Source organism: Cololabis saira, chromosome 22 (assembly GCF_033807715.1).
Source record: "Cololabis saira isolate AMF1-May2022 chromosome 22, fColSai1.1, whole genome shotgun sequence".
NCBI classification, from domain to species: domain Eukaryota; kingdom Metazoa; phylum Chordata; class Actinopteri; order Beloniformes; family Belonidae; genus Cololabis; species Cololabis saira.
Genome location: NC_084608.1, coordinates 24,659,368 through 24,678,685, shown reverse-complemented (window position 1 = coordinate 24,678,685; position 19,318 = coordinate 24,659,368). Strand labels below are relative to the sequence as shown.

Here is a 19,318-nt window from a genome sequence, read left to right as displayed (position 1 = left end):
CAGTTGGCACCCTGGCATGAAACAGCACAATGTTGGACTGTACTGCTGCATCCGCAGAGTAAACTAAATCTGTTTACTGAATCGGGGGATCAACTAAGTGGGCCAGAAGCCCTGGACAGGGAGCAGCACTTGCTTTTTAACATTTCTAACAGCAACTTTACGACCTTAAACCTCTGGTAACGACATGGGACAGAAAAACAAGCTTTAGCCAAACAGAAAGATGTCCAAAGTCAAATCTAAGGCTTTATTTTGTAATAAATTAAGAAAAAGCAACAAACTCATTGTAATTTTTCAAGAGTAAGACAGAGCATTTGATAAGTTTTGGTTTAAATTGTCTTTAAAAGTAATTCTTCAACAATAAGTAGATTTTTAAATTAAATAACACTTTAAAAAGCTAATTTAAAGACTCATATTTACATCCTGTTGCAGAGGAATCATGTGCAACAAAAGCCGGGGGCATACAGTGATGGTGCACTGCCCCCTACAGGCCAAACCCTCTCATCACACACCAAACACTAACCGTGACTCAACATTTTCTGCCCTTCACAGCCACAATCTAACACTGCAGACAGCAGAAACTGGAGAAAATGTAGCAGTACAATGTTATGTTTATTTTATTCTCAAAAAAAGACATGGAAAAAAAGAATCTTATTTACAATCAGACAATCAATGCGCAGGACATCTGCAAATGAATGTTTCAGTTCAAACGGCTCTTCTTCAGCCCGGATTTCTCTGCTGCAGCTTTACGTTTTCGTGACGGCGTCCCTGGAGCGTCTTCAGCGGGAGCTGCAGTCAGGTAGTACAGCTCCATAGGAGGGATTGGCTCCTTGGATCAGAGGACGAGAAAAGACGGTGTCACTGGAAAGACTTTAATCTTTTATATTTAATCCAACACTTCATGCAAATCCAAAATAAAGCCGTTTTTAAATGACATCACCAAAACCATTTCAGGAAATTCACACAATTTGGCTCAGAATTACAGCACTAAACATGCTACACAAATAAACCTGAGTTACGGTCACCTGCATGAGGTAATCTGCAATGTACTCAGGCTTCAGGCAGTTCACGTCTTGTGCGGCCGCCTCTGCTACGTCCACCCTGAAGTCGTCGGGCTTTAGTCGGCTGAAGTCTGCAAACAGGTGTGTGGCCTCCCTGTACAAGGATGGGGAGGGACTCGGCAGAACCTGTGGGGGATTTGCAGGTTAATTATTACAGCTTCTGCAGCAGCGCCAAGGTTTTAAATCACAAAGAAACAGATAACAAAACATTTCAGACACATTTTGTTTTTTTTTTTAAAGATTTTTTGGGGCTCTAGTGGCCTTTACTGAAGTTGCAGACAGGAAGGGGCTAGAGAGAGAGAAGGAGGATGACATGCAGCAAAGGTGCACAGGCCGGGATTCAAGCCTGCGACCGCTGCAGGAGGACTGTAGCCTCAGAATATGATCTTGCTTAACCCACTGCGCCACCGAGCAGCCCAAAACATTTCAGATACATTTTCAATAAATGTTTTTGGGCCAGCATTTGATTGAGATGTTTGAATTGATTATTTTCTGTTTACTGATTTACATTTGAAACATACAATCTCAGTTGCCCGCCACAGTATTTCTCATTACTTACACATTTCACCGTTTCCCAAACACTGATATCTTTTGCAGTTTCACTGGCAGTTGTTTTCTTTAAATTCCCATGTTTTATATATCACAATACACTCGGTGTTTCCTCTACGTTCATTAAGGAGTGGCGAGCTGCCATTCCTAAATCCTCGCCGCCGCCGCCGCTCCTTACATTTTTTTTTTTTTTGAGCATCGACCGGCCTATTGAATTATTTCCATACAACCGGGCCTCTAAGCTGTTTTCCAAAAAACAGAAAAAACCAATGTTCTGAGCCTGGGTGCAAACTTTGCCAGTGATTCTCCGTAAAGTAATTATTATTTATTGTTTTTATTTTTATTGTTTTGTTTATTTAGTTTTTTGTTTTACATTTAGCCTTTAAAATGCCAGGAGTCGAGTGTCATTTCTTTAAGCTGCAACAACTCCCCGGAGAGCCTGCCCACGCTGCTGATAAAAATCCTAATTAACCCAGCATCATACAAAGAGATCCAGCCATTTCAGAAACAGATCCTCCGCTACCAAAACTTACTTTCCAACTTGATTAAACATTGTCAGAATTTCAGGTGTTTGTTGCTTTTCATTAACAAGCTGAAACTCAAATGTGTTGGTGTCATATTGAATAAACACACAGGTGCTTTTCCAAAATAAAAGGTCAGACCTTGTAATATTTACATATCACTTAATTTAAAGTCTGAACCCCAGCAGAGAAGCAGAAGAAGAGATGGATTAATTCAGCAAATGATGAGATACTAAAGATATTAAACTCCTCATACCTCAATGTTTTTTTCACTTGCAAGTTACTTTAAAAACAAATGCTAATTTAATTTAAGTTGACAAATGAGTGAAAACACTGTGCAAATTTTCCAACTCCATTTTTTTGTCCTTACAATTATTAGCAGTGGCGTCTAACTACTATGAATATTTTCAACCGCCACGGTGCTGAATGAAGCCGTGAGACACGTGTCGGTAAAGACCAGATGATGAATGTGGTTTATAAAAAGAAACGCCCTGACAAACCTTTGCCCCGCCAGACTGCAGCAGCCGCCTGAAGCCTGATTCTCTACTCTGGTCGATGTTCAGCATCACTGTCCAGCCACTGAAGGCTCCCTGGAAGATAATTAAATGCCATTCAAGTCTCACGCACATTTCAGTAGGAGATCTGAACCTCCTTCCAGCAGCGGTGTTGATGTTACGATCCTGCATGTACCTCTGAACTTCCCTGCAGCTCTTGTCTCCAGCGCATCGCCGCCAGCGCCAGCCTCCTCTGTTGGGAGGTGATGGAGGGCAGCGCGTCCAGGATGGTGCTGCTGCCCCACTCGTACTCATCCTCCTGAACCACACACAGACAAAGACGGGAAAATAATAATCTTCTCTAAGTCTAAGTCTGTAAAAATATGACTAATTAATCCTGTAATGAAGTAAAACAAAAGGTTGTGGTTCTGAAAGAGACTGAGGTGAAGTGAGACTTATCAGCTTATAATGTTCTTCAGATAATATTTACAAATTCTACATACTTTTATAAAGGATTTAGTTTAACAGAAAAAAAAAGGCTTTTAAAAAATGTTTTTTTGCTATCTGAAGAGAATTACTGACAAGCAGAGGTGTCAAGTAACGAAGTACAAATACTTTGTTACCTTACTTAAGTAGAAATGTTGGTTATCTATACGTCACTGGACTAATTATTTTTCAGACAACTTTTTTACTTTTACTCCTTACGTTTTCACGCAATTATCTGTACTTTTTACTCCTTACATTTTAAAAACAGCCTCGTTACTCTATTTCATTTCGGCCTTTAAAAAAAAACTATCCAGTTAAATTGCTCCATCTGGATAGAGTGAATTTGGTTGTGGTTGTTTCAGATGTTCTTGTCCAGTTTTGTTCTTACATCCGTTCCCTCAGATTCCTGCAACTAAACTTGGATGTACATTCCAATAGAGGTTAGGATAAATGATAACATGCCTCTGAAGTTTGACTTTTTGCACCATTACAATACTTATAGGCAACTAGTCATCATATCTCCTGCTCTCTGAAACACATGTTAATGCTCAATAGTACACATATATGGTTCTTTAATATATTTGCATTATACTAAGATGCATTCATTTTCAATGGCTTTTGTCCTTAATGGCTTTTTCGCCCCTTACATTACTTTTACTTTTATACTTTAAGTAGTTTTGAAACCAGTACTTTTATACTTTTACTTGAGTAAAAAACTTGAGTTGATACTTCAACTTCTACAGGAGTATTTTTAAACTGTAGTATCTATACTTCTACCTGAGTAATGAATGTGAATACTTTTGACACCTCTGCTGACAAGTGACAAAATTAAAACTATACACCATTGGTAAGTAGATATCCTGAAACACATTACTACAGATGAACGTGGCTTATTAAAGCAATTTTAAACAAAAGAAGGCACGGGACAAAAACCAAACTTCTTTCAAAATGATTACAAGCCGATGCCGAGACGTTAACTTCAGAAAACAGATCTTTGGTCCGTTCTGAGAGCGAGGTGAAGCCTTCTAAGGCTGCTGAATACGATCTACCAATAGTCATCTGATGATGGAGATTGGGTTTCTGACCTGAACGAAGTGGCCCACACAGCGACAAGCTTCCAGGTAGGACCGATGCAGGATCCATTTACCGGCCGCCATCGCTGCTAGATACTTCTCGTTACGCAGGGGGCTCCCAACGATGATGTGGGAGCAGCTGGAGTCAAAGGACTGCCGGTCCAGGACTACACCGCCTACAGCGTTAAACACAGAGGGAAAAGACTGTCTTTACTGGGGGTTTGGGCCCAAATAAAAGTGACATTAACTAAGCTGCCTGCAACCATCCTGATCTATTCAAAGAAAATGTTCATACTTCAACTCCTTTAAAGTTTAAAAATAGAAACCGTGCATAGTGGGGGGAGAAAAAAAAAATACTGCATATATTTCATTGGGTATTAAAGCCATGAGTGGTGAAAAGCTGATTGGTGTCTTGATGAGACATTTTTGTCAGAGGGAAACATTCAGCAGGAGATAATAATAATCCCATCTCCTGCAGGCAAATCCTCCGCTTCAGTCTTCAGGGATTACTTCCTGTGACTTCAAATCAGCGATGTACTTCCTTTTGTAGAGCAGCAGCACGATAAAATGTTAATAGATCCCTAATTAGCGGCGAGACTCACCGAGCTCCTCTATGAGGTGACTGTAATCAATGCGCTCCTGGGGGCTGAGGGAAGACAGCTGAAATCTGGGTGGCTGCTTTTCTTCCTCCTTCTCCTCCTGACAGAAACAAAAGCTCCTTTGAGCAGCTGGTTGGACTGAAACATCAAACTGTGGAGGTGTAAGTCAGTACTGAACAAGTGCTGAATGTGAACCTTCACCTGCGGCTGGGGGGCGACTGGGGGGTTGGCGAGAGGGAAGGCGATGCTGGGAGCTTTAGGAGTCAGGATGTCGTCCTCTGGATCTTCTGGTGGCGGCGTCATGACCCTCTTGGACATGTGTTGCTCAATTACGTCACAGGCAGCTGTGTGAGACGAGAGACATTTGAAAACTTATTAGAAATATTTGGTATGACACCGTTTTTCAATTAGTGTTTTATTACATGTGCAAAATCTTTCATTCCGAGGATAATTGGGGATTACCGTATTTTCCACACTATAAGGCGCACCTAAAAGGCTTTAATTTTCTCAAAAACCGGCAGTGCACCTTATAATGCAGTGCGCCTTATATATGATCATTACGGTAATTTCTGTTACTGTAGTCAGGAGGATTGTAGCTACTGTAGTTGGTGTCGCCGAAGTAATGGCGCTAAAAACGTCAGGAATCGTCACAGACGTTCAAGACGACAGCAGCAACGCTGACTTGCATCATGGCGACTTTGACGAGACGGAGCAAAGCTGGTTTTTATTTTGTTAATAAAGTTTGATATACGGTACTTTTCTTGTTTGTTTTTTTTTTGCATTTGCTGTAGAATTTTGTAGCATTTCCTGTAGCGCAGTATGTCATTCATTGAAGGTGCACCTTATAGTGCGGAAAATACGGTATTTGCTAGTTTTAAACTACTAGTAAGACTTAATTAGGCTGTGCTATGAAAACGTCAAGAAGTGTGGATATTTATAAGCTCCAAAATAACTAATACAAGAACAAAGTGTTACAATATAACCACTTTTCTAAAAATGTCTTCAGGAAAACAAAAGTAAGAGTTATTACAGGACAGTTTTATGTAAATGTTTTAGTTGTAGTTACATGTATGTAATATTCATACACACATACAAACTATTTTTCCTTTTATTCTGAGGCTGTGTTTTACTTTTTTATTGTTTTCACTTAAAAATAAAAAAGCAAAGTATCAGGAAGTTTAAAAACAAAAAAAAAAAAAAAAAAAAACAACCAAAAACCAATGAAACATGCTCTTACCCATCTCCACCAGCTCTGAGTCCGTCATGGAGTCCTTGTCGTGTGGTCCGGTTTGGGGGGCCGGGGTGAATGCGAGGGGGTCTGACTGCTGCGAGGGGCTGCCGGGCCACTGCAGATTATCAGCCAGCTTCGCCCTCTCCTCCCTGGCCGTGGGGTCGTCCCAGACGATCTGTTCGCTCTGAGACGGCTCCGTGTTTACGTCGAAGGCTGCTTCCCTGGACATCCTGGAAACAGAGCAACAGGAGAAGAGAAACACCAGAACAAACTAGTCAGATAAGACGCCAAGCCTTCCATTAGTTACAGTGCAACAACATTTGAAGCTCCAAATAACTTCTATGGCGGGGTACATCCACTCGTGAGTCAGAAAAATGCCTCGCTGCTGTAATTTTGAGGTAAATTGGACCCTAAAAAAAGAAAGTCTTGAATACCTCAGAGCTTCCAGAGTTCGTCTGTTCCCACTGCGTCCCGCTCGGCCCCCCTCAGGTGTTTGTGGGCCTGAATCCGTCCCTCCGGATCCCATCCTAGCCAGTCTGACTGAAGAACGCCTCCCTGCCGTCCTCTTGGTGGCCGACATGATCTCCTGGAGCTGCCTCTGCAGGTTCTCTTGCATTTCCAGAGCATCTGGAAGAGTGAAAGCGCTTGGATCACTACTTTCCTTAACTACTGTTAGTGTGTGCACAAGGTTGTAAGAGTTAAATGACACCTGCAAGTAGGAATGGGCGATATTCTACCGTTCACGATATACCGTCAAAGAAATTCCCCACGGTAAGAATTTGTCATCTCGCGGTAAAAACGTTAAATTCCCGTTGATGACGTTTTTGTGTAAAGCTGATTTATGGTTCTGAAAAATGTGCAAATTAAAATGTGCAAATTATGCACATTTTATTTATATTAAAAGAGGTCATCACTGATTGGATTTTATTTTCAGTGAACTTTTATTTATTTGTCCTGTTTCTTTATTTATCAGGTTGTATTGTTTTCTACTTTGTGATTTTATAAGCTAAGAAAACTTGAAGAACAATGGTACTTTTGTTGTTTGCACCGTTATCCCACTGTTTAAGCCATACAGTTTGATTAAATGTTGAATCTGTTCTTACATTTCAAACTTGTTTCATTTGAGTCATTACAGTTTTGCAGTACAGGTGTAATAATTCAATTTAATTGGTGTAGTTTAGTGATATTTAGTATTCTTTTACAGCAGTGTTTTGGGGGCTCCAAAGACTGAATGTGGTGACAGATTTATAGTTAAAAAAATGGAGTTGAATTGTTTTTTTTTTTTTTTTTTTTTTTTAATCGTTATTTTTATCGTTATCGGGATAAATGCCAGAAATTATTGTGATACATTTTTTAGTCCATACCGCCCATCCCTACCTGCAAGAGAGAAAAAAAAACAAAAACCAGTGTACACACTTACCCTTCCTCTCGGTATTATTGCTCATTTCTTCTTGGTCCACACTTCCATCGCTTACACGACGCAGAGTTTTGGTCTCTTCTAAGCCATTGAGCTCAGACTGACATAAAAACAGGTAAAACGGACTGCATTAAAGAGATACAACCTTATTACACATGCGACAAACTCTTCAGACACTGGTAGGATCAAAACGCATTTTAAATAAAGTCTTCAGAGACACAAAGCACATGTCGAGACCCACCTTGTCTTGCTTCGATATAGTGGCGTCTCTGCACTGCGTTCTTGTTAAAGGGGGCGACCTCTGAGAGTTGCTGGGCACCTGGCTCAGGTTTAGGCTCATCTTGGGGTTGTAAGTGAAGGGATACAGCGACTCTGGGACGTGCCTCTGCTCCTCAGCACACTGCACAGGAGCACGAGGGAGGCTCGTCAGCGACAAAGTACGCATCTGACAACTTTTATAAGGCAAATAAACCTGATTAAAAACATGTTAGAAACATAATTAAAGCAATAATGTAGCTAAAATTATCACCAGAGCGGCTTTGTCATTTGCTTTTGCATTTGTTGGTGAGATGATAATTATTTCCCCCAGATATTCACGATAAAATTATATCCAAGTTATAATCCATCTTAAACTGATTCTTTATAACTTCTTAAAGACATAAAATATTTTAACCAGTGGGAAAACAAAATATTTGGGTGAAGTCCTCATAATGTAGGACCCCAGGGCTTGAATTGTAGCAGGAATACACTTAAAGATGTCCTCAGACTTGTCTCTTATCTTCTGCAAGGGACTGAGGGACGGACTTATTCTTCCAAACATACTTACTTATGAGCATTATTTGCAAGGATAAAGGTTAAATATTAATTATACTAAGAAAAAATGTTTAATTTGATGAACAGCGAGGCACCTAATGATGATCCTAACAGTGAAAAGTGTTCACACAGAGCAGAAGTGATCAGTTCTGTTAGGTGAGGAGTATTTGTGGGAAACGTACAGCGTGCAGCCAGTGCTGGGAGACGACATGCAGCCCTCGTTCCTTCGCTCCTCTGTATTCGCGGGTGTTGTCTCCCACCCGGCCCTGGTAGATGAAGTGCGTCACCGTGTCGTCGCACGCCCACCTAAAGACAGGATGAAAGAAAAAAGCAATGTTGGTTTGAGTTGCATCCGTACATAATCAATGATTAAGGATTCGGCTTACTTCTAACTTCTAACAGGAGTTGCAAATATTTTTTCTACAGATTTATAACTTTAATAATAACTAGTTCTTCTATGTATTTTTACTAGAGGTAAAAATCCAAACAGAAGAAAAACTTTTGGAGATAATCAGTCCTCAGGGCACCGGCTCAGTCCAAGAATAGTTAGAAACAAAAGCACCTATGATGATGAATGCTAAAACCTAAAACAGGATTATTATTGCTTGGATTCCTCATCCATAAATAAATAAATAAATATAAAAAACAGGAATATACCAATCACATCTGATTTCATGTGAACTATCTTTTTTATGTGATGTAATGACTGTAAACATGGGTGCACTCCCTGGTTTTTTGTTTTTCATTTTTTTATTTTATCTTATTTATTTATTTATTTATTTCTTTTTTCTGTTACTGTTTCCAATTACTGTTCATAAAAGATGCCTGGAGGAGAATCAGAATCATTTAAGTTTAAAGACTGAATGTATAAATGTGTAAGATGGAATACTGCTGTTCTAAATAAAAAGAGAATTAAAAAAAAAAAAAAACAGGAATATATCCTTTAAGAGAAGTTTGTAGAAATGCTCTGAATACCTGAAATCAGCTCCAAGCGAAGCACCAACGGCATTTAATTCACTCTGAATTTTGCTCAGTTTCTTTCCCACACAGATCACAACACCTGTCAGGGGTCCAGATTCTTTTTGCGGTACCTAGTATACAAAAAAAACACTTGTTGATAAGTGGTACAGTACTCACACTACCTCTGTGAGGTAAAGCAGCATAAATAAACATATTAGCTTTTACAATGTCATTAGTTGCAGTAACACAGCCCCTGAGAACGAGTGCTTTATTAAGACTAAAGCCGTGTTAATTACCTCTGTAACATCAGGCCGGCTGTAAATGTGTTTGTTTCATCGTTTACCTCCTTATCAGCCGTCTTTGTAAGCTGTGGACTAGCAGAGACTGCTTGCATTTCTGCCACATTACTGCGCGAGCTATTGGCCAGAGCCACTTTCAGGTTCCTGTTGATGACGTTGGTGAGTGGAGTCTCCACTCTCCCTCCCGGCTTCGATCGCCCTCCTGGGGTTTCCAAAGCTCCCAGTGCATCCTAAAAGCAGAAATGCATGCATTTATTTAGAGAATTATCGATAAAATGAAGGGACATTTAGTCCTATAGGTCTCTGGAAAAAACACCCAACCTTGACATTGAAAGAGGGCCTGAAGAGCTGGTCTCTGAGGAAACGAGAAGGCGTGTCCAGCTGCAGCGAGGGCTCCTTCTGGAGTGGATTCCTCCTGACGCCCTCCTGGTTCTGTTTGGGAGTGCTGAAATCCTCTTTGGGCTTCGTCTCATCCAACACAGAGCGAAACACTTTGCTCTGAAAGCGACCTACATCCAGCGGAGTGACAGCTTTACCAAACTGTGGGCCCAGCAAAGGGATTTCTGGAGACAAACGAGCTGGCGGAGCCACGACTGGTTTCTGGGAACCAACGACAAAACTTTCCTCATCCCGTTCTGTGGAATAAAAGTAGTAAGTCACTCAACAAATCACGTCATCCTGCCTCTAACATGCAGATCCAGCAGAGACGGCGTGTGTGACCTGGTGAGACCGGCAGCTCGATCAGAAATCTCTCCTCCGCTGCTCTCTGGCCTGTTCGTGCTGACTCTAGTATCCAACGCAGGTTAACGGCAGGAAGACCCCACTTCTTAGCTGCCTGGTATTTTGTCCCTTCTGGACTCTGTAACACCAGATGAGTGCTGGCCAACATGCCCTTCTTCTGGTTGGCCAGACGCACAAAGTAATCCTGGACACTGCAGCACGTGGGGAGAACAAAAACAATGTTAGTATAAGAAAAACTTTGCAGGGGGACAACATACTAATCCTTTTATTTTGTATTTATTTAACCTTATAACCGGATCAGACGCACACTGGGCTGCAATAAATATATTTTTAGAGAGTTTATATATCGTTGTGACTGTGAGTAAATTAAACTATAAAAAGGTAACTTGATTCTTAAGACACCAGATTAATTTAGAAATGTATAAAAACTGACTATCTCTGCATCTCGTTTTTGTTTGCACCGTGTAAATAAAACCATTTGCATTTTAGTCATACTTGGCTCCGATGTGCTTGGCCAGCTCCACCAAAGACTCCCTTTCTGCGCCAGTGAACTGGCTGACTGAGAGAACGCAGTCTTTGAGAGGAAAACGGCCTTCCCTGACAGGAACTGGGGTGAACAAAGGGTTGGAGGAGAGCCGCAAAACACACTCCTTCTCCACACACATGGCCTGAAAATGAACAAGAGAAAAATAATTAAGTTTGTCTCGATACTGCATGCCCCGATCTACACAAATCAAAAGAAAAAACAACAAACAACCAAGTGTTTGAGTTCATACCAGCCACGTATCGGTTACCACCTCGTCCACGGTGGCCTCCACTGGGCAGCCCAGAAGAGGAACCACAGCAAAGTCTGCCACGACACGACGACGGCCACTCAGCACCTTCCCTCCATGTTCTAACACCAGCATAGAGAGCTGCGTCTCTGCTTCGGTGTCAAAGCCCACAAGGAGGAAAGATTTCCCAGAAAACAAGCCTGCCTCACTGGCTTCCTGCATACTCGAGTCTGGTTGTGGTCCCCCGGTGCGGTTGGGCGCCCAGGACTCAGGTTGAGGTTCTGCAGCCATGCTGATGGACTTCCTGCTCATGTCCTCTGCTGGCATTTCAACTGGAAGACACAAAGACACTAAATAAAAATGACAAGCTACTATTCCTCAAATGTCTCACACAAATTGATTTTCAAACACCACCACTGCGAGTATTTATAAATCCTGCATAGGCCTGTGTTGAAAAAATCGAATTTCTGATTCTAAATCGATTTTCATATTAATTCCTAAAAATCAATTTGTATGTCTAAAGATCGATTTATTTATTTTTGATTAAAAAAATAAATATATATATCTATTTTTTTTTTTCATCATTACATTTTTGCCTGGTGAACTTTAATCCCAGTAGTCCCAGTAGTTTTGAAAACTCCTGAACTAAATGAACTTTTCTTTAGAGAAAATGCTGGACATTTCAGCTTAAATTTCTAAATGTTATATTAGTTCAATGAAGTTCATATTAACTATATTTACTATAGCTTGTTTGGTTTCTCTGTTATCAGACACGGTTTGTCATGATATACCTGAAAAATGCCGGGTGCTTCATGGCAAGCTGTGTCTGGTGACAGAATAAATCAGACAAGCTAAAATAATTTGTTTACTGCTTGAGCTGTTGCAATTTCTTTCTTTTTTTGCACTTTAAATGGATATTGAAATGCCTATTTGAGTTATTTATTTCTTAGTTATTTCACAATAATTATTGTGAAATTATTATTTCAATAGTTATTTTACAGTCATATAATCCAGGCAACACTAACCCAAATCAATATCGAATCGGATCGGATCGAATCAAATGGTGATAATCGATTCTGAATCTTAAGAATCGGATCGATTCTTGACATTTGAATCGATACCCAGCTCAAATCCTGCAGTATCAGTTTCTTACCCACTGTGGGGTCATCATCCATGTACTGCGACAGCAGATCCTCCTCTGCTCTCTTTTGTCCGGGAGTCGTGGGGCTGGCATTAGGCGGGCCGTCTGACGGCCGAGATTTGGGCGTGTGGGGAGCTGGCAGAGTTACAGCGGCTGAAGCAGGAGGAAGACAATCAGGATGGAGGTATCCTGCTTCTGAGAGCAGCCTGCCTTTGGAGCAACTGTCCAGGAGCCACTGCACTGTTACAACATGAGGCCTGGGATGTAATATGCACACACAGCATCAGTTATATATTAATCATACAACACATGGTTTGTTATTCATCATTATATTTTAAGATTCCTCTGTTTTCAAACTGTTATGTATCTTTCTTTACTTTTATTGGATATAATATCATACACCAAACTCTCCATGACAGAGGTCTGAGCAGGTTTATGACAGAACTTCAGTCCGTGTAGGGCACATTTATTATTTTGACCTCTTTAACTATGTTCAGACTGCGGCCAATTTGACATGTTTCTTATATCAAATTTTCAGTACACAGAGTTCACAGTGTCATTTTCAAATGAGCAGATCAGATTTGTAACTCCAGTCAGCTCAGGTCGTTGTACTAATGACTCCCATGTTAGTAATTACACAGCCGTGCGTGTGATGCAGCTATCCAACAACGGGCTGGTACCAGCTTGAACAAAAGCCTCTATACAGTGAGTGTCAGTGAACCATTTATTTCTGTCTGTCCAGAGACTGTCATTCTTCATGCTTTCAACATTACAGAAATCTAATTTGAGCAGCAAAACAGCAATGTGCAGAAATCTGATCACAGTTGCATGTCAAACCACCAGATCTGCAAATACCAGATTTTATTTTCCATTCTGCTCACTATAAATAATCAAAAAACACGCTTTGGGGCCCTTGATAGCTCAGTGCGCTAAGTGGGCGCCATTTACAGAGGCTATTGCCCTCCTGTAGGCAGCGCAGGTTCGAATCACTATTTCCTGTCCACCTACTTTGAATTAGGAATGGGCGATATTTTACCGTTCACGATAAACCGTCAAAAAAATTCCCCACGGTAAGAATTTGTATCTCGCGGTAAAAACGATAAATTGAGGAAATGAGCTTGAAAGAAAGAAAGAAAGAATGAAAGAAATGAGCCTGAAAGAAATGAGCCTGAAAGAAAGAAAGAAAGAAAGAAAGAAAGAAAGAAAGAAAGAAAGAAAGAAAGAAAGAAAGAAAGAAAGAAAGAAAGAAAGAAAGAAAGAAAGAAAGAAAGAAAGAAAGAAAGAAAGAAAGAAAGAAAGAAAGAAAGAAAGAAAGAAAGAAAGAAAGAAAGAAAGAAATTAGCCTGGAAGAAAGAAAGAAAGAAATTAGCCTGAAAGAAAGAAAGAAAGAAATTAGCCTGAAAGAAAGAAAGAAAGAAATGAGCCTGAAAGAAAGAAAGAAAGAAATGAGCCTGAAAGAAAGAAAGAAAGAAATGAGCCTGAAAGAAAGAAAGAAAGAAAGAAATGAGCCTGAAAGAAAGAAAGAAAGAAAGAAAGAAAGAAAGAAAGAAAGAAAGAAAGAAAGAAAGAAAGAAAGAAAGAAAGAAAGAAAGAAAGAAAGAAAGAAAGAAAGAAAGAAAGAAAGAAAGAAAGAAAGAAAGAAAGAAAGAAAGAAAGAAAGAAAGAAAGAAAGATTCCCGTTGATGACACTTTTTGAATTGGTATTTTTTTTATCGTCATTTTTTATCGTTATCGGGATAAATGCCAGAAATTATCATGATACATTTTTTAGTCCACACCGCCCATCACTACTTTGAATAAAGGCTACTTTCACTAGTGCCAAACATTTTTTTTTTTTTTTAAAGACATGCTTTGGCTGGCAGTCTGGACAAGATCATATATTACTATGACCTCTCCAAAAAAATCATTGTTATCTCTAGTTTCATAATGTGTATTTTCAGCCCTGTTCAACATCCAATTACACTAATTTCTTTTAATTGATGCTTGTTTAGTGCGTTTATCAAATCTGAACAAGCACACAAAGTTCTTGTTAAGTTCAGTCCCAACACGATAAGGAAACATGAGGCCACATATTCAGCCAAACTTATAATTGAAATAATCAGTAATTCAGACCTATGAGTCACTGTAGAGAGAAATTCCTTGAACTTCTTGTCCAGATCTCCCATGACCACATGTGTGAGTTCCTCGCTGGGCTGGTTGAAGCGCAGACCTCCTGCAGCGTTCACAAGACGCCGCAGCTTCTCCAGCTTTTTCAGCGGCAGACCACATAAATACAGCTATATAGGATTAAACACATAAGGAAAATAAAACAAACAGTTAAAGTGTTACAAAAATTAAGACAGTAGAAAATGATAAGTACAAAATAGTGATGCACCGAAATGAAAATTTGTGGCCGAAACCGAAACCGAAAATAATAATAAACACTTGGCCGAATACCGAACAATACCGAACATGGTTCTTCAGCAGTTTTTCATTTATTTTGCCAATTTTTTCACCATTGCATAAATCAAATACATTTGATTTAGGCATGCTTTTCAAAGAAAAAAATCTTTTACAAAATTACAAGGTAGAAAATATTTATTGAACATAAAAAAATGAAGATTTTTTAATTTCCCAACATTATGTTGTTTTGGTTCCACCTCCTGGTGAATGTTAGGTAAAATTCTTATGGTGTTAGTTTTTGGTTGGCCAACGATTTATGTAGTGCGCAACGTTACGGGACGGAGCGGCTAGTCTATTTCCTTATTTTACAACGCCGTTATTAACTGTTCGTTTTTTTTCACCACTTATTCCACCGAACACCGAAAGTGTTTTTTTGCCATTTTCAGCCGAACAATTTCGGTTACCGAACAATCGGTGCATCACTAGTACAAAACATTATCCTCCATCTGTACAGGCCATTTATTTACCTTACATCCATCCAGTATATCATCAGCTGGGCAAACGGTGAGATCTAGACTGTCTGTGGGGTCTGGGGCCTCCAGACGGCTGATGGTGGCATTGGTCAGGACGGTATCGTGTACTGTCACGCTAGCATTGACAGAAATGTTGCTCAAACCCAGCAGAGATGGACCATCTAGATATGAAGAACATTTCACACCTTACAGTCCTTTACTTTTCATGAAGTAATAAATGGGACGGCCAACTTCTAACATGCAATAGTGACAACTGTCTGTATTACCTTCCTTCTTGCTGTTGCCCGTAGGTGTAGAGGTATGTGGTCTTTTTGATCCACTGCGCTCCATAGTGTATTTGCTCTCATCTTGACAGAAACCCTTCTCTATGCTGTCAAATAGCCAGTGTATAGAAACACAAAACACATTCCACTTCCGAGCGCACTCGTACTTCTGACCTGAAACCAAATGGATACTCTTAGACCGATACAACCGCCAATAAGGCCATCATGTTCAACAGCTAGAGGATTTAGTATGGGTGTAGTATAATTATTTATTACAAAAGACAACCACTGGTTAATCGTTTTGGACAACGTATTAAAAAACTGCTCATGACTTACCTGTTGGTTCACTAACAATGAGGTGTGTGCACTCATTCATTTTGAGCTGGCCGGTGTAGCTGGCTCCGTGCTGCTCACAGAGCCGCTGCACCTCTTTGCGCTCCGTGCTAGAGAGGCCCGTCACACAAACAGTACAGCCAAGCAACACAGGACAAAGATAGTCCTCCACTGGCAAGTCTGTGTACCTAAAGAGACTGAAAAAAGTAGAGATTTAAAACATTGAGATAGCCTGAAATGGGTGAAGATAGGTTGTGATGCAAAAAAGCGAGACCACTGATCCTATGTGGTGTACTAAGTACTATACAAGATTCAAATTTGGATTAATTTCAATTTTACAATTCAACCAGTTATTGATAGCTAAATAGTAGGGATGGGCGATATTTTACCGTTCACGATATACCGTCAAAAAAATTCCCCACGGTAAGAATTTGTCATCTTGCGGTAAAAACGATAAATTCCTGTTGATGTTTTTGTGTAAAGCTGATTTATGGTTCTGCATTAAATCCACGCACAACGTACGTGAAGGAAGGAAGGAAGGATGGATGGATGGATGGATATGAGCCTGAAAGAAAGAAAGAAAGAAAGAAAGAAAGAAAGAAAGAAAGAAAGAAAGAAAGAAAGAAAGAAAGAAAGAAAGAAAGAAAGAAAGATATGAGCAAGAAAGAAAGAAAGATATGAGCAAGAAAGAAAGAAAGAGATATGAGCCTGAAAGAAAGAAAGAAAGAAAGAAAGAAAGAAATGAGTCTGAAAGAAAGAAAGAAATGAGCCTGAAAGAAAGAAAGATATGAGCAAGAAAGAAAGAAAGATATGAGCAAGAAAGAAAGAAAGATATGAGCAAGAAAGAAAGAAAGAGATATGAGCCTGAAAGAAAGAAAGAAAGAAAGAAAGAAATGAGTCTGAAAGAAAGAAAGATATGAGCAAGAAAGAAAGAAAGAAAAATATGAGCAAGAAAGAAAGATATGAGCCTGAAAGTAAGAAAGAAAGAAAGAAAGAAAAAAAGAAAGAAAGAAAGAAAAAAAGAAAGAAAGAAAGAAAGAAAGATATGAGCCTGAAAGAAATAAAGAAAGATATGAGCCTGAAAGAAATAAAGAAAGATATGAGCCTGAAAGAAATAAAGAAAGAAAGAAAGAAAGAAAGAAAGCAAGAAAGAAAGAAAGAAAGAAAGAAAGAAAGAAAGAAAGAAAGAAAGAAAGAAAGAAAGAAAGAAAGAAAGAAAGAAAGAAAGAAAGAAAGAAAGAAAGAAAGAAAGAAAGAAAGAAAGAAAGAAAGAAAGAAAGATAAATTCGCGTTGATGACGTTTGTGTAACAAACATGACGGATCTGAGTCATTCCAGTTTTGCAGTACAGGTGTAACTCATGGAGTTGAATTGGTATTTTTTTTATCATCATTTTTATCGTTATCGAGATAAATGCCAGAAATTATTATGATACATTTTTTAGTCCATACCGCCCATCCCTACCAAAGAGGCATTAAATTAACAACAGTGACACAAAAACCCAAGCTATAAAGCAACCAGGTTAATGAAGTACACACCTATCCTGTGACTTTTCCCAGCAAGCTTTGACCCAGGTGGGCAGCAGGATGGGTTTACCCAGGTTGGCAGAGACCAGGTATTTTTTGCTTCCCACTTCCCCTGCAATCAGGTGTGTTACAGACACATTAAGATCGAGATAGACACGTCCACCCATGAGTTGCACCAGATCCATCACATCTGTCTGTGGAGTGAGACAAAAAGAAACAAGTTTGTGTATATTGCTGAATAATGTTTGAACTATGTGACATTTGGATATTTTTCAGGGAAATTGGATAACACTGAGGAGGATGAGAACATCAAAACTAACCCGTGTTGATTTATCCAGACTGGTGCAGGAAATAGTGATGTCAGCCATCGCCATATTATAGACAGGCTTCTCTGCTTTGGGGACACATCGCTGTTGCTGCAGGCAGTACAACACCACCAACGGACTCACTACTCTGCAGCCAAGCTGGATAACAAATAATAGCAAAGTTACTTTCTCACGCAGTTTCAAAAACTGCTATATATCGGATTGCTTGAACAAACAATATCCAGTGAAACCTCTTTGCAGTGCAGAAAAGCCGGGGAGGTGAAGCTGCTGAACACAAACAGAGACTTATCCTTCTGATCCATCTGCAAAACATCCTCCTCCTGTATAGTTTTCATATGCTTTTCAGACTGGAGCTCCAAAATGGCCTGAATAAAAAGATGCAAATACAATAAACAGCTGCAAACAAATAATCCGTGTCCCCCAAAAAAACAAAACAAACCAACAATCAAATAAATATTCAAGAGGTTTTCATAAAGTAGACTTTTACCTCATACGCTTTGACAGCATACTCTGTTTTTGATCCTTTACTCTCCACAAACTTCACAACAAAGCCTTCCTTTTCCGCTTTGGCCATGTTCAACTCAACCCTGCACCAGAGGAAACACTTCATTAGCGCTACAGTCACATGTCTTTGTAGTTTATAGTGACAGTCACATGTCTTTATAGTTTATAAGGTCATTTAATGACGGATAACGTGTTAAAACTGGACCTACTAACTGGATAGGGCTATGGTTTTAGCACAATGTTGTAATGTACAGGACTGTCTCAGAAAATTAGAATATTGTGATTTTCTGTAATGCAATTACAAAAATGTCATACATTCTGGATTCATTACAAATCAACTGAAATATTGCAAGCCTTTTATTATTTTAATATTGCTGATCATGGCTTAAGATAAGATAAGATAAGATAAGATATCCTTTATTTTCTCCCTCAGTGGGGAAACTTTTTTTGTTGTCAGCAGTACACTTAGCACACACATGCAGGGGAGGTTGTAAAAAGACTGAAAAGTCAGAATAATATATAAAAAATACAAAAAATACATAAAAAATATAAAATAAAATATGTATAATCACAGAATATGAACAGTATATACAGAAATAGCTTAAGAAAGCTCAAATATCCTATCTCAAAAAATTAGAATATAGAATATAATTAGAATATAGAAAATTAGAATATCTTAATCTTAAACTGTAAGCCATGATCAGCAATATTAAAATAATAAAAGGCTTCCAATATTTCAGTTGATTTGTAATGAACCCAGAATGTATGACATTTTTGTTTTTTTAATTGAATTACAGAAAATAAAGAACTTTATCACAATATTCTAATTTTCTGAGACAGTCCTGTACATCCAACACCTGCGTGGTGCTTTACGACAACGAATTGTACTATAAGTTAACTAAAATTAAGTAAGTAAGTAAAGTTTATTTATATAGCGCTTTTCACAGACATTTATCACAAAGTGCTTTACAGAATAAAAAACAGTTTAAAGCAATAAAATACATAGAACACATGATAGAAAAAAAAGGCAACTTACCTTTTGTGGGCAGATTCAGACCTGTATAAATAATATATATATATATATAAATATGAACTCAAATGACTAACTTGAGTGTGAACCGGTGAGCTAACATTCAAACTGTAATAAAATACTTAAAACACACACACAGACATATGACTATTTCTGTTACTACGTCTAAACGACCACTTAATCCAGGCTAGAAAATAAAAGTGAGGCGTGTGTGAAGTTAATTTCATCATAAATTAAATCTAGTTTTTGTTATGTATGTTGACACTG

At 39.0% G+C, this 19,318-nt stretch overlaps 1 protein-coding gene across 1 annotated transcript; it reads right to left on the bottom strand.

Moving 5' to 3' along the window:
- Nucleotides 1-631: 631 nt before the first annotated feature.
- topbp1 (DNA topoisomerase II binding protein 1) lies at nucleotides 632-18,100 on the bottom strand. The gene is made up of 27 exons (XM_061713080.1): nucleotides 18,005-18,100; nucleotides 17,748-17,882; nucleotides 17,512-17,655; nucleotides 17,204-17,385; nucleotides 15,670-15,863; nucleotides 15,337-15,507; nucleotides 15,065-15,231; nucleotides 14,268-14,431; nucleotides 12,168-12,412; nucleotides 11,018-11,346; nucleotides 10,737-10,909; nucleotides 10,221-10,432; nucleotides 9,822-10,135; nucleotides 9,545-9,730; nucleotides 9,217-9,332; nucleotides 8,424-8,547; nucleotides 7,670-7,828; nucleotides 7,432-7,528; nucleotides 6,446-6,638; nucleotides 6,018-6,241; nucleotides 4,982-5,124; nucleotides 4,784-4,880; nucleotides 4,194-4,357; nucleotides 2,819-2,941; nucleotides 2,629-2,718; nucleotides 1,023-1,184; nucleotides 632-826 (listed from the first exon to the last, which is right to left on the bottom strand). Exons 1-27 carry the CDS (start codon nucleotides 18,089-18,091, stop codon nucleotides 698-700), a joined length of 4,524 nt encoding a protein of 1,507 aa, XP_061569064.1. The 5' UTR covers nucleotides 18,092-18,100; the 3' UTR covers nucleotides 632-697.
- Nucleotides 18,101-19,318: the final 1,218 nt, after the last annotated feature.

Excerpts from the sequence above, each read along its gene's own strand:
- topbp1 (XM_061713080.1), bottom strand. The coding sequence starts at position 18,091 with ATGGCCAAAGCGGAAAAGGAAGGCTTTGTTGTGAAGTTTGTGGAGAGT. Across the intron at positions 15,508-15,669 it reads CATTGTTAGTGAACCAACAG|GTCAGAAGTACGAGTGCGCT; the intron begins GTAAGTCATGAG and ends ATTTGGTTTCAG. Across the intron at positions 827-1,022 it reads TTGCAGATTACCTCATGCAG|GAGCCAATCCCTCCTATGGA; the intron begins GTGACCGTAACT and ends CTCTGATCCAAG.